Consider the following 26,921-nt stretch of genomic DNA (forward strand, 5'->3'; position numbering starts at 1 on the left):
CTGCATAACAAGATGGCTGAAACGAACGACGTCGTACTGGCTGTAAAGAATGTGAAAGAGGCTCCCCACCGAACTATCCAAAATGTTTTTGTGTCGAGTTTGTGTTTTATTCGTTTCTAAATTGTGTTCCTACATTCTTATCCGATTGTTTGTGTTAATAAAAATGTTTGTTTCGCCTCGCCATAAGCTTTCCTCACACATACAAACATTACCGTCCACACTAATCAAACTTCCCTACAAATATCCGAGGCGAAACAAACATTTTTATTAACACAAACAATCGGATAAGAATGTAGGAACACATTTAAAACGAATCAAACACAAACTTAATGACTCAATCGAATATTTTGTTCCCAATTAATAAATCATATAGACAATCTCAATTCTCGGTTTATGGCAATTTTTGTCGACTGATAAAAGTCTTTTCATCTTCAACATTCCATTCTAATTCACCTACGGTATATAATATCCTAACCTCCTGTGACTTTCCTTCTAAACGTTGATTTGCCTTGTGCACCAAAGAGATGCTGTATTTTATGCCAAACGATGAAAAAATATGTGAAGAAATAACCATGTATCAGTCAGTACGGCAGGCGAAACCCGGACGGCCATACCGATTGGAGACAGAGCAGAGTAGATCGAAACGCAAACGGGCTGTTATTATAGGAAAGGCGGTGACTTATTTTACAGCTGAATAAAATGCTGTCTCTGGTTGTGTAAGTCTTTTATCGAAATATATATTTTGTTCCCAGTTGATTAATCATGGGGATGGCAGTCTCGATCTCCCCTTTATGGTTCGATATTTACTGACTCGTTCCCTCTCATTTTTGTCAATCAATGAAAGCATTTTCGTCTTCCATATTCAATATTACTTTGACCGATGTTACATCCTGACCTATACTGTCATTAGTTTTGACCAACATTGCCCATGCGTCCGGCTGATGAGATGTTTTGCAAAACGGTGAAGAAATGGGGGCCCGGGAGACATCGATGTCAGTCTTTCCGGACTGTTTACATGTAGCTAATAGGGGATATCAAAGGAGATGAATCAGTTAGTTGAATAAAACATAACTTTTCGGACTTATTTTATGTCAATTTTGTCAATGTCGGACTTTTGATTCAAGAGAAACCAGAATCACCTACAGAGATGTCTGTATTAAACACGACGAACAATTGGGAATAGTTTGTTATGCTACTGTCGGTCTCAGTCGTGGTGTCTCTCCCATAAAATTTCGAAGCTATAGGTCTACACTTGTCGTTTCGATTCACAGGTAGCGGTACACCGATGACCAGATATTGTACTGTTCTTAAAACTAGTCTAAGCAATTTTACGACACTGCACTATTTGCCATCGTGTCTCCCCGTGAACGTCATGGACGTGACCATTGTTTTACTGCGCCCATTAGAGTGTAAACCCCTGTTCGTTACCAGCAGAATACTTTTTAAAGTTCTGTACATCAGTGTACACTGTGTGTATAAGCCCTAACCTAGTTTAATTCAATTATGGAAAGGTATTAAAGAATAAAGGGTCGTTACAGTTGCTAAAATTGCGAGAAAAACGGCACTTTTTACTCAAATAGTCCTATTCACAAGCTCTATTGTTTTAAATCACGTCCATGGTGTGCTGTTGATTTTCATTCTTTCGTGCAATTTCATTCGCTTGAAGCAATTATCCTTTCATTTGACTGCTCTGTGGGACTCTTCTGAATATGTGTTTTGGATAAAAAGAACTCTACAGTGAAAGACATAAACTTCGACGGTGATAGGTATACAATATCGGTTCTCGACGGTGATAGGTATACAATATCGGTTCGATGTGTGAAGATATACAGATTACAAGTTATTTTAGAAGTTCTCAAAACCAGTAAAAATAATTCTGCGCGCCACTTATTGATAATTTCTTCTTGTGAACGTCCTTGAATCCGTGACCGCGACCATTGTTTTCGAAGTGTTCGACGGTGGATGATCGGTAGATTAATGAAGATATATGTTACTGAACTATCGTGTGATTGTTTAATAGCATGGTTAGGTAATAGACGGTGTAGTCTGTAGAGGCGATACGGCGAAATTCCACGGCCCAAGGGAGCGTACATCGCATGGTTTCTTACAACGAACCATAGACAGAGCCGTCGGTTTCCATAGCTACTACGTGAAATCCGGCCTCACCGATGTCCCGGGCCGATGTCCCTGTCCTGATTCGGAGAACAACTTTCAAGCTGCGTGTTGAGGTTCAGATGTCCGATTTTTTCATATTCAAAAGGCTTATTGATTTACAGAGAACGCCGTCTTGTTTTTAGCTTTAACTTAGCGCAAGATGGCAATTGAAAATTCAAAGCCAAATAGCCAGTGGGAAAAAATAGACGACTCGCTCTCACCAGCGGTCGAGGTCGCAATGAAAAAAAATCGAAGTCTCTGAAATCGGTATCATTGCTTCGCCATGTTTATTGTTGGTTGTACGGCCAGTTTAAAGTCACAGACTTTCTTCAAGGTAAAGTTCATATAATTGCCATACCGCGAAGTTCCCTGTGCATTTCAATATGTCTATTTGGAAGCAAAAGCGCCACGGACATTCGATCGATGGTGATGAACTTTCTCCAGGGCGTGACATGTCACCAGTTACGAACTTTACCGGTTTTCGATACGAAATATGCAATATATTATCAGCGTTGTTCACGTTGTGTTTTGAGTTTGATATGGAATATAACAGGAAAACACTAACAATTAGAGTGACGATAGAGACCATGCCCGATACGGAAAAATTGACATCAACTACTTGCAATGAGCAGTGACCTGAAACTTCAGACTGATATATAAATTGTCGACAATATAAAACATTGAAATGCCGGAGAGAGAGAGGGAGAGAGAGGTTTACGCGGTCGCGAACTGATTATACTCTTTCGGATATGACTTCGGTGTAGACGATACACAGACATCGAAATGTACACACTACTTTCCAGAAATTCGACTAATCTTATAATAAAGAGTGGAACAAATCCAAAAGTGTTGGTGGAAGTAAATCTTCAGATGTTGGTTTTCTAAAGTTAGATAATACTTACAGAAATATGGTCGTCATAGTCTTCTTTTAAAAACTATTATCTTCAACACCACTTTTCTTATGATCGGTGATGTCATTTTTTATTATTTTTACAAACTTTCAATGCATCAAACGCTATAAGACTATCTCATCTGCCTGTCAAGGAGTTACAATATATTTCCAAGGGCTGGCACACGATGTCAACTTACGTGTCGTCCGTCGAGCGGCCGGTGGCAGTCTCACAGATTGTTCCGTTTGTAATCGCGGCCACTTTGATTTTGATGTGACACCAACGTGCGTTTGAGGTTTTTTTGTACGAAATTGTCGACCTCACAAAATTTCACAGTCCATGCTTTGAAGCAGTCTCAACATGGCAAAAATGTCTCGCTTAAATTTCATCCTCGTCGTTCCAAATTAAATTCGACCACTAAATTATTTCGGCAGTTTTAATTTCCTATTAATTCGACGTTTTTCAAATCGTAATGAATTTTTTCTGGTCGAATTGATAGGGTTTTGGTATCAAGCTTATCTCTTCGTCGGACCAGTATACCGCGAGATGTAGTACTGTGTTCGGCAGCCATGGCGAAAGTGAATATTGTATATTGGTTGTTGTTTGTTTTATGTTACAAATACCTGTCGCGTGAGGGCGTTTGAAACGCTTCTGAAGCGGCTCAGTCTGTCCACACAGCGATTTGCGGATAGAGTTAATCCCTACAACGGCTCTGTTCGGGCGACTAAACCGTCTCAAATCTGAAACGCTTCAGAACCATTTCGGAGTGTCCACACATAACTTTCTGTGTCAGTATTGGCCCAGAACCGTTTCAGAGACGTTTCAATGGCCTGTGTATGAACGGCATATCAGAGCATTTATAAAGCCTGTGTTATCAGATTTTTAAGTCATCCTTTGTAGTCTCACGACAAAATACTTTCATTTATGGTCATTGGCACAGTTGATTAAAAAAATCAAGTTCAGAGTTGGGTGCCCTCCCTGCCAGATAAACGCACTCAACTTTTTCATCTTTTCAAAGTTTTCCAAATCAAAACTCAACTTAGAAGCTCTTTTACACCTTAAAAAATCTCCCTACAAGGTATAGTGAAGCGAACAAGTTGCTTGCCGGGTCTGATTAGTCTGGTGAACGTCACGGATAAAGATCACTTTTATCGGTTCAGCGTGTAGCAGATCCTGGTATGCAATTACAGTTCATAGCAGAGCTGCAAAGTAGTCAAATTGAGGGATGAAAATTGCAAATTTGAGACTCCAGATGTATGTCAAATCGAGGATAATGCTCCTTGGTGGTGGTATTGTAGCAAAAAAATAAATAAATAAATTTTAGAAGTTCAGGACTTTTAGAAGTTCAATCTCAATGGTATAGGAACACAATATGCAAGTTGTATTTCTCTATATTATCTGAATAGGGAATTCGTTGTTGCTGATTGTATGAAAATAACGGGAAACTGGCATTTGGCAATTTGAGTTGCCTTCGCACTGAACCAAGCTGATCAGTATTCTGCTTGCATCTCTCCAATGTAATTTTATCTTTAGTGGTTTTTCCGAGTTATCATAGCTATTCATTGCAAATTGAGTTAAATCAATTCTAACTAGTGTTGACTCATCGTACGGGATATTCTCCTTATTGCTGTTTGCGTGCTCACAATTCATGTTTACAAGATTGACTTTATTTTTTCAGGATTACATCGATGCTCTTGCAGAGACAAGTTAGCCTGATTTAGTCAAAGTTGTACATCAGATCGCACAGTAGAGATACCCATGGTTTTTGTATATTTTTGCTTTTGAGACAAGAAAAAATGATTGCAATTCTTACAAGGGATGTTGTCTGTTGTGTGTGAAGTGCCCATCGCTGTGTACTAAAATTTTAATTTGCAGAATGTCTTGATAATTATTAATAGTTTCTATTGCCATTGTTTGTCGAGTAGCAGAATTCTGATTCCGAAATTGTGACTGACACAATCCTGTTGTACCGGTATGCGTAGCTGGACTTTTCTTTCACAGCGTGTATTTTATCAAAGTCACTCCAGCAATTTCTCATTTTGGTGAGATAATCGACAAAGTAAATGTCTTAAGGGCCTGAGGACCTCACAGATAATTCTGCCTGCAAATTTGTCCATCAGGTTACAAATTCGTCCTGGAAAAGAAAACAGCCAGACATTTCTCAAATCCTGCTCAGCTGTATTTAAATTGATTACACACATTCTCTCTGACCTGATGGCAAATAGGATTAATCTTCATACAACCTAGGGGTAACTTGCTGCCAGGGAATCGTGTCTAAGCCTTTAACTAATTTTCCCCTGAAACCAGGGGCATTAAAAGCGTAATTCAATCAGACACTGTATGAGAATATTTTGAACTGATGTTCTGAGACGATAGGCATAATTTTGTTGCCAGTGTCTGTGTTTCTTTTTTATCAGTTTTGTAAATCGGCTTAAAAATTGTGATAATTGACTGTTGCCATTAAATTAATGTCTGCCAGACTAGTAAATCGGTCTGCAGTCAGTTTGTTTAGATTTGGCCAGAGTGTGTATTTATCGGTAAAAAAGTATGTGATACTGAAGGTTGTCGGTATCTTGACAGAAGAAGGGGTAATGCTTTCTATATCTTAAAGACCGTATTGTTTTCAGTGAAGGTATCATCTTTGAATTTGATCACTGGGTCAGAGATCAACCAAAATTAATATTCATTCCATACTATATGGCAGTTTACAGCAGATTCTTAAAAAGTCAAGTGAAATTAACCACACTGCATGCCAAGTGTTATCATAATTCTTCATATGATATTTATGCGTGACAAAGTGGAGAAGTGTGACCTTTGACCCCACCGAGTAGAAACCGTGATGTCATAGCGTGACCTGGAAGATCAAGACAAGGGTCAGAGAGTAGCTGCTTATGAAAAATAAAATAATATTAACTTGGAATGAGTAATAGTCTATGCATAGTGTTGAGAAACTGGGAATCATTAAAAATGAGAATGTGAATTTTAAAGAGGATTTTGCTGCTTGGAGAAATGTCATGATTATAAATCAAAATAGGTATTACAGTTGCAGGGGCAAACTGTGTTCGTATATTTTGATGCTACCTAAAAACGCTCATTTACTTGCGACCTCTTAGCGACCCTGTGAGCTTACAAAATGGAATCAGTGGAGCGTGATAAATTCAATATTGCGGCTGCTTTGCCAGTGTCAAGTTCAGGGAATCAGTTGTACATACCGGCAGTGCATTATGTGTTGATGGCTTGTAGTTGGTTCGGTTCTTGTTTAGTTTTGAATAAAATAAGGAGCAATTCAGTTTTCCTGAATTTCATGGGAACTTTGCGAAACAATATCCAAAGACGTCTTAATTTTCTTTGAACTCATGGCAGCCTAGAATTTGTATCAACCTCAAAGTGTGATGTATGCAAAGCCTGTTATTGTTGCAAAGTTCACCACACCGCAAAATGAGCTTTCGTCTGTGTCTCACATCCTGTGATAGATATTTTCACAAAGATCTTACAACTGATGTAGTGAGCCATGGTTTGCTCAGAATAATGTTCGAATCCCGTTTTGGTTATAGTAAAAAATATTTTATTAATACATGCAACTCATTCAGTGAGTGACATTTAAGTCGAAGTGGTTGGAAAGGCTAGAGCGTCAGTTATAAATTTCAACAAAACTATTAAAATATAAAAGTAGTCAACATTCTCTGTGGAATAAAAAAAACTGGACATTTGGGCACAAAGGCATTGCAGAGTTATAGCCTGTTAAAACTTCTGAAAAACTGACCAAATAAGAAGAAGTTGGGGAGTCCTTAGTGTATTAACTATGGTAGAGGTCCCCTAGCTGTTAATAAAATGTTTGAAAAGGGAAAGTCATTATTTGCTGTTTTTCAGGAAAGTTTGACAAGGTGGTGCTGGCATTCAGAGTTAGTGACTGCTATTGTAAATGCATTTTAGATTCTTTGAGTGTCAAAGAGGTGTCAAAAGTGAGATTAACCAAAAAAAACTGCTCTATGACTTCAAAAGAGGGGTGCAAATATGGCTTGTTTTCAACATTTTGACAGAAAACAGTTTTCCTACATAATTGTATACCAATTTAATCCAACTTTGAAATGAGATATGGACATGGAATTTTTACAGCCTATTAACAAGGTTACAGATAAGATTTGTACGGCACAATTTTCCTGTATTTGAAGTACTTTTGAAAAATCACATTTTGAAATTTGAAGAATTTTTAATAATTTTTTGATATATAAACCCATGTAAAATCATAAAAACAAATTTTATTTACAAATCCTGCCGTATAAATCTTACAATAAATAGTGTCAACATATTTATAACTAATTTGGTAATATTAATACTATCCAATTATTATTAAATTCAAATATGTAAAAAAATATGAAAAATTAAATTTTAATATTTACTGGTGTCATATTTCAAAATCATGGCTGCAAATATACAATTTTTATATTCTTTGGAGAAAATATTAACTGAGGGAGTTATCCTGAAAATTTGAACTAAATATCTTGATTCTAACACTTGAAACTTGACATTAACTCTGAGAAAAGAATTGGTGCAAAAATAGCCTTTCCAACCACCTTAAGTCGAACTGGTTTTGTTATATTAACCCTTTGTGCACCAAAGTCAATTTTTGTCACCTCATAAATTATACCTTAGTCAATTTTTGTCAGATTTTTGCCAAAATTTTGATAAAAAATTGAGGCAATGAAATTTTGTGTTCATTTGGTTCAAAATTATCAGAAAAATTACAGAAAAGTTCATAAAAACTGGTAAAATGTTGGACTAAAATTTTGATGGGAAAAAATACAGCACTCAAAGGGTTAATAACTGAAAGAGGATTCTCCGACAGTTGAGACATTTTGAATTTTGAAATAACATGCACTGCACTGCTCATACTCACAATTTTGTTGAATATGAGACGATCAAAATCTCCTCCGCTCCGACTTGAAGCAAACTGCTTTGTCATCCATCATGGTTCAGAGTGCATTTGTGCGCATTTGTCTCAAAATGTTCAAACTGCATTATGCGACCATCAATATTTCATGCTTGAACGGTCGTTTCTAGTAGCAAACATAACGAGGCTGGCTCCGTTCATAGCTTTTCTGTGCGAAGCACTCCCCATTAACAGAAACTAAAAAAAAATGATGCTGGGTTATTAAGAAGAGACAGACCGTCAGAGTGATAATTGCTTGTCATTTGTCTCATATTTTGAAGTTATTCAAGTTAACGTACAGCCTAGATGTCTTCAAGAGATTATATTCAAGATTTTTTTTGCGTTTTAATTGTGAATCGTTGAGCTTTTAGACACACAGAAATTTAAAGGCAAGTACTCGTAGGGAGTTTATACATGCATGTTGAGTGCTAAAACCCCATGGGGGAATTTTGGTAGCTATAGTCTTAAAAACCCGATATGATAACATATGATTGTCATGGCGGGCTGAAGCTCTGCCATGCCATGATGAATGACTCCATTCAATCATGAAGCCAGGAGATCACAGCCAAGGGAAGCGGGCGTTAACAACAACACCATGAAGAAGAGAGTGAGTGGGCAGGATCGGAATAATAGAAGTTGTCAGGTAAAAGAAAAGAGCGGAAATTTTAACTGATCGCAGATATTTCTGTGATGTACTCTTGATCCAGAGTAGGTAAGATTTGATCATGATATAAGGTCACATACCGGGCTACTGCAATGGGCAGGTCTTGTAGTGCCCATGATATGAGTTATGCAGTTAATGAGTTAGGGTTTTTTTAGACAGCAGACGGCAGCGAGTGTCATTGCTCTTACAAACCATTATGTAACAGTCTCATTTGTAGGTGTTTGCCTGGGGAATGCACCGCTTCAATGAGACACAAACCATTTGGTTTTCATATGTAAACGGCACTGTCTTGCAAGACAAACAACCCGTGGTTGTGTTATTCAACAACTGCTGTCTGCTTAAAGTGTACTTGCATGTCAGTCTTTCACTGTTTACTGTAGACTTCATGTAATAAGACCGCTGTAAAAATCCTCTTACACAGGCTGGTGCTGTCTGTTGACCTAACACTGGGGTCAAAGATTGTCTGTATGGTATTTGCCCAGATCCCCAATCAAAACATATGCTTTTTCTATTAGTTTTCCCCATGCCATGGATATCTTTCATTAATCCCTAATTGGTACAGCAGCTGAGTTTACTCTCCTGAAAGCCATACCATCTGTACATTCATCCCATAATGCAGTGCGGCGATACAACTCCCTGTTGTACTGGTGTGTAATTTTTCAGAGCGACATGCATCCCACCATTATAGTGTCACGATATAGTAAGGAGGTGATAAAAGATGTGTTCAATTCGCTAACATGAAAAGTCTGCTGAGCATTTTGTTTTTGAATAGTTTTTAATAACCTATTTGAGCTGTTTGCAAAAAGCGATAAAATTTATTCATTTTGTGAACACCTCTTTTCCAATCTACTGTCCCAACCAGATGATTTATGGAAATTTTTTATTCAGCAGCTCAGAAATATATGTACAGTATAACTTTTTCTGCTTCAGAAGATTGTAGAAAAAGGCGTACAATTACATCTAAAGGGTGGAAATAATGAACAAATAAGTGAATGTAAATTTAACAGGAAATGGAGACAGGGCAATGAATATGTGGGCACGTGTTTAGACAGTCTCTGTCAGCATTATGGAGCAATTCAATTTGTCACTTGGTAAAATTTATTTTTCCTTCCGTAGTCTGATTAACCTTAAAGCCCTTCTGTAAGTTCCCAGGATGCCATGCAGTGTTGGTGAGACCACCTCATGGGAGCACTGTCGAGACACTGCAGATCTTCTCCTCTGCATCAAATACTGATTACATTTTCATAGTAATGTTGTAAAACTGTTTCTTTTAAGACATGCAGACAGATCTGTTTTTTACCTCTTTGCTAACCTGTTTTTCATCAAAAGTTAGGTTGTAGAAAATTGTGTTATGAATCTTATTTGGACAAATTTGAGACTATATTCTATTATAAATTTGTTCTTTTTACATACAAAGTAACTCAGTTTGACTTAAAATAGGAGCTGTGAGCTACATTGATGTGCCTGTACATGTATGCCTGCGTAGTGTTTTCAAGCCAATTCTGAAATATTCATAGCCTTATATTTTTCAGACTTTACATATTCAGAATAACATGTTACAACTGCTGCATGTGTATCAATTACAATGCTGTAGACTTGCAACATTGTATCCATTCTGTTCCATAGTTCCATTTGTAAATGGGAAACCAGATTTTAAATTTCCTACCACATGTCTATCAAATTATACTGCATGATTTTGTGTACAAAACAAGATGGCCGCCAAGCAAGATTAGATGGTATTGATGAGTGTGGATACCGATCGTTAAGGTTTAGATGGCTTGTCAATGGACCATTGCTAATGGGAAAATGTCAATGACAAAGAATGCTTCATTATAGAAAAGAGGATGTTTTTGCTGTGTAATTGCTTCAATAACTGCTTGTACCAACTTAAAGAGGTATGTTTCTGATCAGATTTATCAGTACGCAGACTTTCAACGGATTAAAAATTTGTATTTGCAACAGAGAGACTTGCAAGAGGTTATTTAAAATGTAAACAAGGAGATAATTAATAGATACCAAAATGTAAGCAAGCAGATTAACAGATACAAAATGTGGAAAGGATCTTGATTCTGGCATTTAGTGCTTTCTACATTACACTCAGTCCTGCAGCATTATTTTGTTTCAGAACTTCTAAACATTCACCAAAGTATTTCTGTATGTCCCTGTTGACGTGAAAAAACACTTCATATGAGAAACGTGTCACAAAATGGCCTGCTTTAGAGGATTTACGGTTTTACCAATGATAATCCAAGAACAGAACTACGTCTGGATGTAGAAACCCATCACGAATGTTAACATTGTTAATGATTTGGTGGCATGTTTCATGCGTAATTGAGCTCTCCATTTTGTCAGGCACACACACGGTAATGTGACTGTCTCAAATGAAACAGAACAAGCATAGTAAGATTGAGTGGCAGTGTGGTTGATTTGCCAAATAAACAACAATTATTAACAAATAGTACGTGACTAATTTTCAAAGCTTGAAGCATTTAAGACAAGAGACTTGTTGTTCAAAAGATAGGCAAATTTATTCTAGTTTTCTCAATGTATTAAGGAAAGATAGTGAGTGAGTATTACAGAGGAGACGAATAGCAGACAGTCATCTGTTACAAATAACAGACACATGCCCATGTGCAAAAGTGATAGATGCATTATGTAGGTGAACTATCAGCTTTAATTACAGCGCATTTCTTGAAGACCTGAAATGTTTTATGACAAAAGCCTCATCAACAGTTCAGTTTTCACCGTTTAGGGACCCCAGAGCTATGCAACGCTATAAATCAATGGTGAATTCATCCAGACTAATCATGCAAATGAGCATGGGTGACCTTTGACATCACAGGTGTTGCAATGAAATGAAAGTATGCAAATTATGAGTGGCGACCCTGTGACCTGTATTGAAAGTTGTGGTACATGTGGGCCATTCCTGCTTGATTGGCTTAATGGTGTTCTGCTCTACTTTCCAACAACGAAAACTAACTTAACTGTGTGCAACCCACAAATATACCGCCAAATGCAATGAAATGAAATGAAAGTACGGTTGTGAGCAATAATAACAGAGTTACCAGAGCGCAAAATTCAGGAATTTGCAAATGCTTCCCTACGCATCCCACCCATGAGCCTGAATAAATAGAACAGTCCCAGATGTATAGACACAGGGATGTTCCATCTATCAGGGGTGCACGGGGTAGTGCAGTGAGGTATGTATGTAAATTTTATGACACCGGGAAATGTCTCATGAGTATTGATTATTTTCCTACTCTATGCATTTTTTCGAGAATTTTTTTTTCTGGTGGTTGAACAAGAGTAACGATACTATGGAATCACCCATCGATGTGCCCCCCTCAATACAAACAGTTGCGTTGAGGACTGAGGCTGGTCTGTGTTTTCCCCTTCCAATGGTGCGGTAAGACATGGAGGAGCAAATATGTGTGAGCAGCCGAATGCAAAACGAGGACGAAGGGTAACTATCTTTGGGGCTTTTTTGTCTATGGCTGGTGCGTGACGGCCGGGATTCGTTCAGGCCAGTGTCAATGCTGAGATGTAAATACATACAGTGATATGGTATGAAAGCGTTTAGTGTATGTGTAGTCACCGTGCAGGTAACCTCCTCTGGTTGTTACAATGCTGAACTTCAGATACATGCCATCGGGGATGTGCTTATTTCCATGGTTGTTTGTTCACGTCTGTGAGGAATTCAAACATCAACAATTCATTATTTTTTTTTAACGCATGCACACACCACTTTATAAAGAAACCATCATTCTTCCACTAGGTGTTCTGCAAATGTTCACATCATCAAACTGTGTGACAGCTGGGTTTGGTCTGTTGAGTGGAGAGAATAATATCGGGAAATGAGTCTAATGCTTGTGCATTTTTTTCCACCAACCATCCCAGGGGACGGTAGAGAAAATTAAAACTCAGAATTTGCAGGTGCCTGAAAAAAAAATGTTTTTTCGTGGTTTTATCGTTACTACCCAGTACAATGTTTTTGCTGCGAAACAGAAACGTGTGTTTTGGAATTTTCTTTCCTTGTCCTCAAGAAATGCAGCCAATTAATTTTATTACTCATGATTATTATATTGTTGTCATTATGCTGACTGTAGCGTATGAGATGATAATTTTGATCGTATGATATTCTATTCCATGAAGGCCAGTGATGTCGGCCATAACTGTACATTGTTGAAATATCACAGTACAAGTAGGCATGCATGTACATCACCTTGACAACGAAGTGTGCCCGCCTTATCCAGCCAGTCATACACCGCAGACCAATTTCAGTGAAATAAAAACTAAGCTAAGAAACCAAGGTTTTAATAACTTCTTCGATTTTTCATGATAATTTGAGCTTTCTTCGTGAGTCTATTCTTGTCGCTAATTCTTAAAAATATGCATTTAATGCCATATTGAATAAGAATTAAAAAAATTCAACTTCACATCCTCATACTTTGAAACTAACATGTTGCCCCTGTGGGAATATGTAATGAGGTTGTTTCAGGAGTTTGATCACCAGAAATTTTTTGTTTTTGTGAAATTTTTAGTAGTAATATATCTCCAATAATTTTGAAACTTGAAGTTATTTCAATTTTTAAGAAAATTATATGGGTGTTTTGAAAGAAACTTTCTCTCTTTATAACCTCTTTTTCTCTTTATCGTTGAATAGTGTACCTTGAACTCTGCAAAGGACGTGCAGGAGTTCAAGGTGGACTGTTCCATTATGCTAGAAATCGTAGGGGCGGAGGGGTTAATTCATCCAGAGGTTATGTATTAGTTGAATGATAAGCAAAAAACCAAAGAGCAAATTGATAGCCGATGATTGGCGACTGAGGGACAGTTGTAATTTGTTCTCACGAGGGCCTCTTTATCTGCTATATACACTCTTGAATGGCGGCAACAAATTGAGTACCTATGTGATTATTTGATTTTCCTCGCCACATTTTTTTTTTCAAAGAGACTTTTTATCACGTCACCTGAACAATAGACTAGCTTTTAACGATTCATTTGATTGAGTCAGCGCTGACAATGAATGCATTTGGAATAATTTAGATGGCAAAATGTCAACCATTGTGGTGGGCTCGTGTCCTGACTTTATGTAAATCTTATTTGAACTCACGTGTAGTGTTTGGCTTTCCGTAACTTAACTAATGTAAAGGGTTGTAATGTTGACTGTGTACGAGTTAACCTCACTCTGGTGTGCCTCCACACTTACAGATATTCTCAATATTGTCAATTCCTGGTCAATTATTTAGGTCGTGTTTTTTGTCCCGGAGGGACTAAATCAACAATCCCGTGACATAATTCCAGTTGTGAAGAATAATTTGTATGATTTTGCTTGCTGAAATTTGGTCATTGCCCGGGGTCGAACATCCTCTTGACGTCTTTAGGAGCACAACATGCGAAATTGTAAGCAATGTCACTTCTGGTAGATACTAGAAATTTTGGTTTAAGCATGTATATATATCTGCAAGCAGGATGATTTCCGATTGTTTACTTCGGTGTGCTCTCCAAGCCAAAGCAATTTGCCAACAACTGTGGATAATTTTCTGTGACTCTTTGATGTACATGTGCAGGTATGAGGCGGACTCAATTTCAGAAATACCTAAATTGACTCGAAAGAGCTCAGGAACGTTGCCTGTTTGAGGGTGCCCTGGATTATTAAACCTAGCAGATTGTATTCCGCGGCAGTATTTACCCAAAAGCAAGAATGAAAGGTCAACAGTATCCCCACACCAGTTCTTTAAGAAGTTGAGGTATATGGCTCATGATGTAAATATGTGTCTGTCAGTTTTGAAGGAAAAAATAAAGAAAAAATATCCTTGGTTTATTTTTGCCAGTTTAGAATATTTTAAAAGTTGTCTGCATCCATCAGAAGTTTGAAATCTGTTGAAATAGTTGTTGATTTAAAATGTTCCCATAACCTCATTTTACAGAGAGGATAGATAGAGAAGATAATGGCATAATATCTGATTATCTATCAAAAATATATGCTAATGAGCTTACAGTAGATCTGACAACCTGTAAGACCGACCATACAGTACAATACAACAAGGTTTTATCTTGGCATCATTGTAAGCATGAATAAGGTAATCACATCTGAAAACATTTTCAAACTATTGCACAAACTTTTACTTCTTCACATTCATAATAAGTCAGGGAGTTCACTGAGCAAAATTTTGAGTACCGAAAATATTATGAAATTTGAAATTGATGACCGGAAGGGACTTCTAGTAGGTCAAAGGTCATAGTTGCAGATTGTGTATATGGTCCTGCAAAGAAGGAGAATCCATGAGATAAATAGTAACCAGAATAGAGTTGCCTGAGAATGAGGCGAGTATGTGTAACCTGGTCACCCTAATTTCCTGTCAACAGGTCCACACTCACCATTGATAACAATGGGTTTGGGACAAACCATGGTGGTGAAAAGGTTAAAAATTCTTGTAACTTGTGAAATTTGCAAACTTTATTAACTTTTATCCCATAGTTATTGCGGATAGTTATGAATGGTAAGGGTTTAGAATGCTTTCACTGAGTCTTGTTTGACAGTCTCGCAATAACTACCTTTTCGCCATTCTAATTGTTCAACAATAGGGCTGGGTATGTATTCATTTAAGACATTTCATTGAGCATTGCCTCATAGCCTTTAGTTTAGAGTCAAATTGCCCAAAATGTGAGTTTTGTCAAAATGGGAGTTTTTGACATGACTGATAATTCAGTTATATGGAAAAGTGACATGTCAGATATGAGTAATAGTATTGTAGAAACCTGTTGTTGTTTAGATCAGTATGTGTATCTACTGATACAATGAAAAATACTATCCAAATATCAAAATGCCAATACAGGTAGTTTTGTAGAAAATACGGTGGTTTCAATCAGGTTCGAACTCACAACATACGATACCCAGTCACCTAGCGGAGAAGCCACAGACTAAACTCCTCGGCCAAATCCCCAGTCTCAAAAAATTTGGTTCAATAACCGAGCTAAGTTGTTACAATTTTTCTACCTGCGACCCCTCCATATGCTGTAGAGTTCGTTAAGCACTCACGCTCGTACGTTCACTATCACACATTGCACACAAATCTGTAATCTCGTATATCAGGCATGTGTAACACAGTGTCATGAATTTTGTTTAGCTGATGAATATTTCTCAAACTCTAATACTCTCAATCACATTTTGAAATTAATCCCTCACAATATTATGTCACCTGGTGTTCATAATCCCCATGTCCATGACTGAATAACCAACATAATGCATTTTCACATGAATGCCACAAACTAGTTACATTTCCGCGTACCTAGGCAGTACAGAGAAGTGATACAACTCAATGTGCATCTTCCTTTTACAGTGCATCTGGCGTCAAGTGGTATTATTGCTTATTTTACGGCTCATGAAAAGGATATTGAGTCTTGCTTCAGCCATGCAGTTTTATTTTTTCCCCAGAAAGTCTCTCCTGCATGTTGTTGCTACTTAAAATTGTGGTATAAAATTACTGATGCACTTTGAAGGACGGAGAACTGATATTGAGCTCACTTGTATGATTTTTGTTGAATATGTTGGCATGGAAATGCCAGAAGGTATAAAAAGAAGCATGTTTTTAAGTAGGGAACATAAAAAGTAACCCATTTTGGGTCCAGAACCCGACAGTTTTACCTGTAACACCTTGATGGTCTTTGTTTATCAAATACTGTGAATAGCTAAAACCAAGCGTTATGCAACAAGCAAGTTTTAACGATCTTCACAAATCTCACTTCCATGAGAAAAAAAACGTCTTTGAGAAAAGTCTTCTTCATAAGTTGAAAATGACTCTAAAATTACTTGCTGTGGTGTCTTGCAAGATTATATTTAACCTATGATCTGTTTAATAACACACTCAAAAGGTCGATGCCAAATTTAACCGTCAAAATTGGACATACTCACGGATCACAGAGGGACTATTAACTTCTTTGTGCGTTGGGCAGTCATGTCACGAACTCATTGATTTAGCACTGTGCCTTAATGAAAATCATTGTGTTGTACATTAATCCACAATTATTAAACCAACTCTTCAAAGTTCAATTGACTCATTATTAGGTTTTTCTCATCTGCTTCACTGCTTATATAGTCTTCATTTCTAAATTGACGCAAGGAAAACCCAGTTCTCGCTCTTTAATGAGCTGTCATCAATGCCTCTCACCGATGAGTTGTTAAGATGTTTGTCTTTCTCAATACTTCTTCAGTTGTTTTTTTAATCACCGTTTATAGGCACTGCACTGTGTCCGTCGCTGTTTTATCAAAACCATGTTAGTGAAATCCATGTGCTTTTTAGCAATCTCTCTTTCTGTCACAATTTTCATGAGATATGTACTGTAACCCTTTTAGTCACAACCCCAGTGCATGGAGATAATATGAATATCTTAACAGAAACAAAGTCAAGGCTGAAAGACTTACAAACTTTGCACAAAGTCAGTTACAAAAACAAAGACTGATTTTAAGTGTTCAATGCAATTTTGGAAACATAAAACACAAGATTTCATTTGAGCTATATCTTAATATTTTTTGATCATGTATTTGGATTTCAATGTATCATTCTAAATATGCTATTCTGCAAACCTCGGTGTGGCAGAATTGATAATGCACCGTCTAGCTAACAATCATAAAAAAAACAATCCAAAGAGATGTGAGTCTGGGAGTAAATTGGCCAAAGGAACGCTGCACAATGATGAAGAGCAAGTGAAGTGTGTCCTCTAGTGGTGACCTTTCACGTTAAGGTCATGTATACACAGCCTTGTGTGTTCTGAAACAGGCAAGTTTATCAACTTCTTGCCCGTCTGACAGAGATGGATGTTGAGATGTGTAGGGGGATCAGAATGAAGTGATCTTGAAAGGGACAAATTGATGGGAGATCCTTCATAATACGTCGTAATAGCATCACCACAAATATCTCAGAGAGGTTTTTGGTGAAGAGATGAATGATATCTTACAAAGAGACAAACTCTTCATGTAAAACCCAGATTAGTTTCATTGAAGTGTGAATGCTTGTTACTGTGGCTGAATTTGAAAGTAAAATTTTCTTCTCAATATGTAAGTTTTTTCGCACATCCTTAAAATCTTAAGCATTAGCAATATAATTACAGTGACTTGCAATTAACTATTGATGTAATCAGTTTCCTGTTACATGATAAGATCTTACCACAAAGAGAGAGACATGGCATGTGTACATTCAAATGCACATCCACACAGCCACTCGCACACAGCCAAAGACAAAATGCTAGGATTACAGAGACAGACTTAGTGAAATGTCATGTCAGGATGGCGCTTTCATGTCAGTTTTGACAAACAAATCCTACAAACTAACCATCATGTTAGCTTTGTAAAACTTCTGAAATAACTTCCCTTGTTATGCTTGATAAGACCTAAAATGATAGATATGTATTTTGAAACATAGGATGAAAATTTTACCGGGAAACATGATCTCAAAATTGTATTTCTCTTCAGCTACTGACTGTGAGTGCGGAAACTAAATGTAGTGGCCTGGTTATTTGAAATTATAGTGTACAAATTTTGACAAATTTGATCATGCATTGTAAACAAGAAATGCTGTATTTGAAAATGCATCACACCATTTGATAGTACGACAACACTTAATATGACAGCATGGTATAGGATGGTGAAGCATTAAAAAACTTCAGTCAATATTTGAGAAAGTGCCATTTATCGTAGTCTCTTAGACGGTGATACCGTTGTATTGACATAATGGCCATTAGCGTTAGTAGGGTTTGTAGTTCTACGGAGGTGCTTGGCGTGTTTTTTACCCTAAACACAGTTCAAAAGGTGAAGATATCAGTCGCAGATATATATAGGTACATCCTTTTTAATCCTTTGGACGAGTTGATGGCAAGGCTAATGCATGTCAGCTCTTCCAAGTGTCATTTACGACTCGCGTCATGGCTTTAAAGTCTGAGTGCTGAGTGATCACGGTGTCAACGATTGTGTGCTTTGTAATCATGAAAGAAAACAGACTTATGTTGTCTATTCTTTGATAGCTTGCTCTCATCCTGTTCATAGATGTTAAAAAGTGTATCATGCGTGAAGTATGAATATTCATAACTATCATGAATATATAATGTTTGGTGATTATTGGATTTGAATATTTTAACATGACCCATAAGTACAGTTTGTACGAGATGTCATGGTCCAAACATGTGATACATATTTATTATGCAGTGATATAATTTCCAATATTTACCACAGAGAATTATATAATGGGAACTACCTAATGCATATATCGCTTTTGTTTCAGTAGAATAACATACATTTTGCAAAAAAGAAAACAAAAATTATATGTCAATTAATTTGCCATTGTAAATGCATCTATTGTTAAAGTTAAAAGTAACCGTGATAGTCACATTGCTGGATGGTATATGTCAAGGATATAAATGTGGACAGTCCTGTGTTCCCATTCGGTTTGCGTCATCATAACTAGTTGTGTGGTTTTATTTTGTATTAGTGCTATTGGTAAATTCCACGTACGGCTCCTCTTCCTGTGATGTGAAAAGTCAAAATGGCTGAAGCAGCTTCTGAAATTATCGTGCCTGGCCAGCAATCCAATGCTTGCAAACACCAAATATTAAACTCTGACCTGTAGATTGCAATTTTCCATCCAATAGAGAATGAATACAGAACCACCAGATTGGTACAAGCACTACTTGGTTTACTTTGAGACTTGTTCTGTATACCACCAAATGCCAGGTGGATTTAGTCAAATACACGGATATGCGGAAATGTTATCATCCTTGATGTGGAATTGCAGTCATTGACTGTTATTACTCTGGAAAGCATGCACTCATGAAAATGATGGGAGGTCAGGAAAGGCCCAGACTATCATGGCTACCCAACCCTCTACAAGTCATAAATCTTTAGTAGAATTTCCATTTGACGGCCATTAATGCCTGTTGACAGCCGACACTGAGCTGACTTCCTGTACCTATAGTTACGACTGCAGTCGTTTTAAAATACACCGTGATATATTTCTTTTTGATTTTACCGCAAGTGTTACTTCAGGGCAGATTGCCATAACTGCAGGGCTTTTAAATATCAAGTAGAATTGTGCATGCATAAATATGATAGTTTCAACATATGCATCATCATTATTTTTACCTTTTTATAGTGTTTCCTGCTTCAGGGGAGTTTTGAAATTATGGCAGTTGTCACATTTGACATACTGTTGTTATCGATCATCAAAACTTTTCTTATATTTGAATGATATGATGTTTAGTCCTTCCAGGTAAAAAACATTTGTAATAAATCATAAAATCCATGTATCATGGGAGTGCCACAGTTGATTATTTTTTCCATGATTCAGAAATTTTTTGTAACTTTTTTATTTGCAAACTGGCTTAGTTTATCTGAATCATGTTATCAATGAGAATTTGTAGCCATGAATTTCAAACGTCTGTGATATTTTCATTTATAAGACTGATTTGAAGCTTTTAAGGTTCTACTTTTACAGATAAGTTGGTTAACACAGACTCAGCTTGTCAAAAAAACATTATTTGCGATACTTCAAAAGGATCAGTGATATCTTCAAGGTTGACTTTTTGCTCTCAGTGTAACTTTTACAATATAGTAGATGCAAGTCATCTGGACCATCTAGTAATAATGTTCAGCCATTATGATTTGTACATTGTCTGCATATCAATGAAGCAGTAAAGGTCAAAAGGTCATCTGAAGTCAGTGAAAACCATCACAGTGTTTCCCGCATGTCTAATGAGTCTCTGTGAAAAAACCATCAATCACGTCATGATTATTAACACTTTTGCAAATTGTCAATGAAATTTTAGTGGTTTGGGCATCCCTGTAATGGTGGTAATATCTCTCCTCCTGCCCTCGCCGTCTCAAACTAATAACCTGGCATAATTGAAATGTGCAATGCAGAGGGTTGTGGCCTGCCCTGATGTCTGTCTTGGGAGCAATAATCTGTGTTTGGAGAATATTTTGTAATTAAAATGAAATAATGGTGTTCTCTCAGCAAATTATCCACAATTGTGTCAGCTACTGCAATCATCTTTGAACTGCTGTGGTGTAATCGTTAGCATGAAAGTCACATAAACTTGGCAAAATTTTGCATATTATAGTTCTGGTCAGTGTGTGTTAAAATCATCAGGTAATATCATTATTATATACTAAGCTTGATGAAGGTCAAACTTAGTTTCTGGGATGAAATGTCACTTCTACGTTTGTATTTTTTTGGGGGAAACTACTTTCAGCCAAATGTACAGGCATCAAAGTGTTGTAGTAAATTTCTGACATACACTCTCCGCACTTTGAAATTTGATCTGAAATACTAGTACATTCAGCCATGATTTGCAAAATTTCATCATAATTTGAATAAATTATTATCATTATTATTCATTCCTGGAAAATCAACATGAAAAGTTATTCAAAGGCTATGCAATATGCATATTTCATCTTACTGTTTCGTGAAATTTTTTACAGCAATTAACTTAAATAAAGCAAAACATCCATAGCAGCTTATAAGTATTAAAAATTAGCATATAAATGACTTTAATGTAATGTTTTTAGATATGAAATATATTGAATTTTCAATTTTAATTTGTTTGGTCTCACTATCTTCATACCAGCTGAGTAATCTAAATTGAGTGAAATTATTACTCGACTGTAATTTTATTGAAATTTGTTATCATGTACAACCTTTCCAGATCATTGCACATCAACATTTTACTGTTTCATAGTTGCATACTTTATGAAGAATAGAAAACGTCTAGACCATGCTTTGTCTGATGGGCATGATGAAAATTTTAAGAGCTACTGAAACATTTTTACCTTTGCCTCTTGTCAGCTAAAAGTAGATTCAAAATGATTGGCTTATAAATTTGTTGCTAGACTCTTTTTCAGTGCTCTGGACCAATGGTACACAGTTTTAGGAAGTGGGGGATGGGTTCAAAAAAGGATATGTGGAAGTTATCGGTGCTGTTGATTACAAAATTCATGATATGGTTTTTCGGAAGATAAGAGAGCCATTATCAGGAACTGGGGATTTGATAACTGTCAAAACGGACAAATCGATGCTCACAAATTCGTGTTAATTGATTACGGGGAAAAAAATGATGATCTCCTCCGACAAACGGTGAATACGAATATTTTGCCCGGAGGGTGAGGCTTTTTGCTGTTTATGATGGCAAATAAAAGCACCCTTTATAAGTTAATTATTTGAAAATCAATCTTGACATGAAAGCTTCTCTACTAAATAAAACAGCAATAGTAAAACTGTCGATTGCTGTCAAGAGATGGCAATAAAAACATATTCTTTTAATTATTGCCAGTGTGTTAAAACCATAGCCACCAGTCACAAAGGCATCCTGAAAAAATTGTGAAATTATAGATTTACATATTTAGCCAATATAACTATATCTATATTGCCAATATCTATATTGCCAATATCAATATTGCCAATTTATTAAGTAAGATAACAAATAACCAGAAAACATTAATTGATATGGCTAACTGTACATGCATGAGTGTAGATTTAGGAATCTGCCATTTTATTGTGAGCTTCTGAATCTAAGTAAGCTATTCAAATAATGTAGTCACATCGTGCTGTTAGGCTCTGTACCCCTATACTAATGTGTTTAGGTTAAACCACTGCGGTGAAATTAAAGGGTTTACACTTTCACCCCATTTTCCTGTGAAGAAGTCCAATTTTGCTGTAGAAGACAATGAGATTGGGTCAAACCATTGTGGTGAATGGGTCAAAGTAAGTTTGGTTAAAGCGGGTGGTCAAATTATAAGATGGTTTATAACAGTCTATGCAGCAGGACAGGTAGATGTGTAGTACATGTACAAGTAGCAAATTTCAATGTTAGCAGCAAAATCAAATTTTCAACCTTTCACAAATCCCTTCGCCAGCATGGTTGTGCTCCAACCCATTGGTTTAAACCCTTTGAGCACCAATGTCAATTTTTGTCGCCATTATACAATATACTCTCGTCAATTTTTCTGAGATTTTTGCCAAAATTTTGATACAAAACTGTAGCCAATTAAATATGATGTCCATTCGGTCCAAAATTATCAAAAAACTTTCAGAAAAATTCATAAAAATTTATAGAATGTGGCAGTAAAATTTTGGCTGGAAAAATTACAGCACTCAAACAGTTAATGGTGAGTGTTGTGGTGGGCCTGTTGACAGGGATAGCAGGTTAATACTGTAAGTGATGTTCAGTGTCTGTAGCAAATGTTGAGCTGGATTACAGGATCTGCTTTTTTGTGAAAAACTAGTCAGACATGGCAAATGTGCTGTCGGCAAGTAGAAATCAAGATGTGTAAAAACTGACATTTATCATCGTTGGTAGGATTTGTATAAATCTTTACAAGTTTGGAAAGTAGGAAATGCTGAAGATGGCTAAGGGGATTTGCCTTCAACTGTATCGATGGTGACATTTACAGAATAGGATGCAGAGCGTGGGAGATGACTAAACGACTTGGACAGGAAAGCTGACGACAACTCAACTAAAAAACAGTTACCCCCGCGCACCTGTCTTTAAAAGACAAATCCTGAATTGCGTAAAATGCTTCCAACTTGATCTCATTAAATCCCAAAATTCATTAACCGGCAAAGTCTGAATGGTATGCAAATGGCGACAATCTGATGTAATTTGAAGTGGTAAAATCCATTGATATATGTCGAGTAATTGAACCGTGATTGGCGGCAACATCAGGGAGTGAACGCCGAGTGACCAAAGATTAATGGAAATGTATAATAGCCGGCGTAATGGGTAGATGTGACAAAAGTATCAGGACTCCATGGTGCCCCAGATCAATATGGTAAAGTGGACACTGGGGAACATCACAACTGCTAGTTGATAGTTCCTGGGAAAGATGTAATTACTGTTAAAGTGTAGAAGTATCCAAGATCGATAGGTTGCGTCGCTGGCACTGTGTAATTTGCCAGCAAACTATAATGTGATAATGTCATGACATCATGCCGTTGTGTTTTTCTTTCAAAATTGTCCAAAATTTGTCAGTTTTCAAAAAAATTTTATGGCGTGGTGAAATGTGAGTCTCACTTTTGCAGGTATTTGTGTTAGATTTATAATCTGAAGTGCTTTTTGGTAGGTTTTCCGGTATCGATATGAAAATGGTTGTCACAAGTCATTGACCTCATAGTGCCCACTCAAAAACAGTACCAGTGTTCAGACTATTGAGTCTTTGAATTGAACTGGAACACTGTGTAATTTTATATAATGGTTTGGCAAAAAGTGTAGAACACTGGGCCCACGTGATAATTTCACAGATCAACATAGGGGTCAACATTAACATGCTATTCATTAGAAAGCAACTGTTTTCACGAGGAAGGAAGATTAGACACAGAAGGAAGATTAGACCCAGTTCTTCAGTTGTGCCATTTTACCAAGGCCTGCGTTTGCACTTTTAGCCTAACTTTCATTGTTAAGGGCAAAGGCCTCATTTCAGGAATCACAAACAACCATATTTAAGTACATATTTTTTGTATCATTGGTCACATGAAATTTTCATGCAAATTCTCAAAAAAGAAAAAAAAAGCTGTTTCCAGCAATGTCCTTGAGATCTTGCACCCGGGATGAGTCAGTTCTTAAGACCCTACAACATCAAGGACACATGTGAATAAAAGAACATCAGAGTTTTGTATTTTATGCAGTTATTCAGTTAGCGCAGTTGTTTTCAATGTCTCTGTATTCGTGGTTTCCTGGTATGAAGGTGATGTCTGCATGTTCAGACTAAACTCGGAAGAACAGTTTCACAAGCGTAATTGAACAGCTAATAAAGTGTTATTCGATAAAACTGTCACACTTCCAGTGACCCCAAAAAGCACCGATATCCCACTACCACCATGCCCATCTCCCCTTTCTGCCCCACTGCAGTTCAAATGGTTCAGTCTAAACGCATTGGACCCGGTGGAATAACGCAATTTAGGATAGGGGTGAAAAGGCCAGTTCGGAGGAACCGCGGGTAATGAGTATGAAGAGTACATCTGCAGCGCTGGAACAATTTCTGAAATTGCTTTCATTACATTCGGTGGCTTAGTGGTAAGCTTTGGGCAATTCATGGCAATGTGACTGTTAACATCTGCTCCTGTACATGACTAGAGGGGTTTTTGAAACCATTTTCTTAGAGTCCCATCGCAGACCGTGTTTGTGTATGTGTGATTGCTCTGTACCGTTGGAGCCTGAAATCAATTTTCATTTCAATTTAAGACTTAAATTTAGGTTGTGTCCGCTTGTCTCTCCAGATTCGCTCTCCAAATTTCCAAAAACAAAAATCTTATGACTTGTACAAAACCGTGTACATTGGATATCCTACATACATGTAGGTTGCTTCTAACAAATTGCCATCACTGAAGGAGAGGGGCTTTTGAATGCTTCCATCCCCATTTGCCAGTGCATAGACCCGTATTCCGCCACAGACATCGACAACGATGCAAATTTTTGGTAAATCAAATTAGTGATAGCAAAAAAGCGTCAAGTACTCATGACACAAACACACAAATTTACTACGTGCAGAATCATGGAATGAAAAACCTCTCCTGACAGTGCATTTATTACAACTTCTATGGCCTTATTCATGTCTCCCTCTTGATTACAGTCACCGTCTTGGTTCATACACAGTTGACTGTACTTCTCGTCTTGCAGAAAGTTATACCACTCTAGTAATTGTAACTGTATGTGTGTTAGCATTGAGAGATCAAAGAGGTTGCTTGTTAAACACAGATAATGAGGATGTTTCTTGTAGCAAATACATAACTATCCCAATTTTACTCTTCGTTTCCCGTCCTAGATTTCATTGTTGAATTAGATTTCCTCTCAGTCGTTTTATGAATTGTCTTGCTGAACAGGTGCAAGACTGTACATATGGGAAGTGTTGTCTCCTTTCATTCTCTATAAGCCGTGAAAGATTCTTTTGTAATCATTGATATCATATAATTGACGATTTTCAACTACTAATTGTTGAGTATTTAAGCAATAGAGCACACCCAGAGATGGTATACCACAAATCTCGTGGTATACTGTCGCTGGGTGTGATTTATTGCTATTGTATCATAACAGTATATTGAAATTCTGGCGTTGAACGTCACAAACAGAGTTTTGCTCAAGCTGAGAGTTCGCACGTATGCCAGCCGTGGTATATCACCAATATACCATGGTTCTTTTCGCGTCTCGACCAATCAGATCGCTGTATTTGCACCATCAATATACTGGTATGATATAATATAAGATGTTCCATCAGAAATTTTGATGTTCCAGCAGTAACTTACAGAGACTCATGCAATCTATTAGTAACCTAGGGAGACTGTTAGATAGTCTATCAGTAACCTATGGAGACTGTCAGATAGACTATATTTTATCAGTAACCTGGGGAAACGTTAGATAGACTGTAGTAACCTAGGGAGACAGACAGATGGTCTATCAAGCCTAACCTAGGGAGACAGTCAGATAGGCTATCAATAACCATTGTCAGAGAGACAATCCGTAGCGACTTAGAGAGACTTTGAGATAGACTGTCAGACATCTAGGGAGACCGTTGATCATTTGGGGACAACTCTTGCAGCTTATGTGGATGTACTGTGATAATATTTAGGAAGAGATACTATAACTGTTTTTGAGCTTTATTACCTATCATCTTAATGTATGAGACTTGTCGCATTTTAATATTTTATGAGCAATTCTGAGTCAGTAACAAAGCCGACAAAATTGACGCAACTCAAGTAGTAGCAAATATTAGTTGTATAATTTCACAGTTACTCAATGTTGTGAACGCGTGAGAAACATTTCAATGTTGCGATGACTGTCACCTTTGCATGCAAAGAGAGCTCAGCGTTCTCAGTTCTGAGAAAACCTGTCCAGTTACAAACATATTGAGTACATGTGTGAATTTGAATAACTAGTCTTTGCAAAGAGTGTTACCAATCTCATCAGGTATGAAGCATCTCGGCAGATGTCTGATTGCATGATATCAAATACGGGGCCCGGAAAGCAACGCATTACCACGCCAATTTCGTCAAACAAATTCAATTTGATCCGGTGATATGAGGGGGAAACGATGCAAAGATCAGTTCCTTGGCAGGCTTTGATGCACGTCGCCATGGAAACTTCCGAAAATGCATGTTTTTAATCAAAGCAAGAAGCTGGCTAATCGACGAGGTGACGGTACAGGACCAGCACCTCGCAACATTTGCGGTATCATGTGTCTTCAGTTTGTGATACACTCATCAAAACGCCACGATGGTGTTTGCGTCACAGTTGCCATGGAAAT

The 26,921-nt window shown here is 37.2% G+C and overlaps 1 protein-coding gene across 5 annotated transcripts in view; it reads left to right on the forward strand.

Moving 5' to 3' along the window:
- Nucleotides 1–26,921, forward strand: part of LOC139129715 (liprin-alpha-1-like) — a 201,992-nt gene that overhangs the window by 80,257 nt on the left and 94,814 nt on the right. Inside the window, exon 1 of one of the 5 annotated variants that reach the window (XM_070695418.1) lies at nucleotides 11,997–12,101. The exons of the other annotated variants lie outside the window; for them this stretch is intronic. Coding sequence (XP_070551519.1) covers nucleotides 12,066–12,101 — 36 coding nt within the window. The 5' untranslated portion in view covers nucleotides 11,997–12,065. Of the gene's footprint in view, nucleotides 1–11,996; nucleotides 12,102–26,921 lie in introns of those variants that run through there. 5 annotated transcript variants of the gene reach the window in all.

This window comes from Ptychodera flava, chromosome 1 (assembly GCF_041260155.1).
Source record: "Ptychodera flava strain L36383 chromosome 1, AS_Pfla_20210202, whole genome shotgun sequence".
Lineage (NCBI taxonomy): Eukaryota > Metazoa > Hemichordata > Enteropneusta > Ptychoderidae > Ptychodera > Ptychodera flava.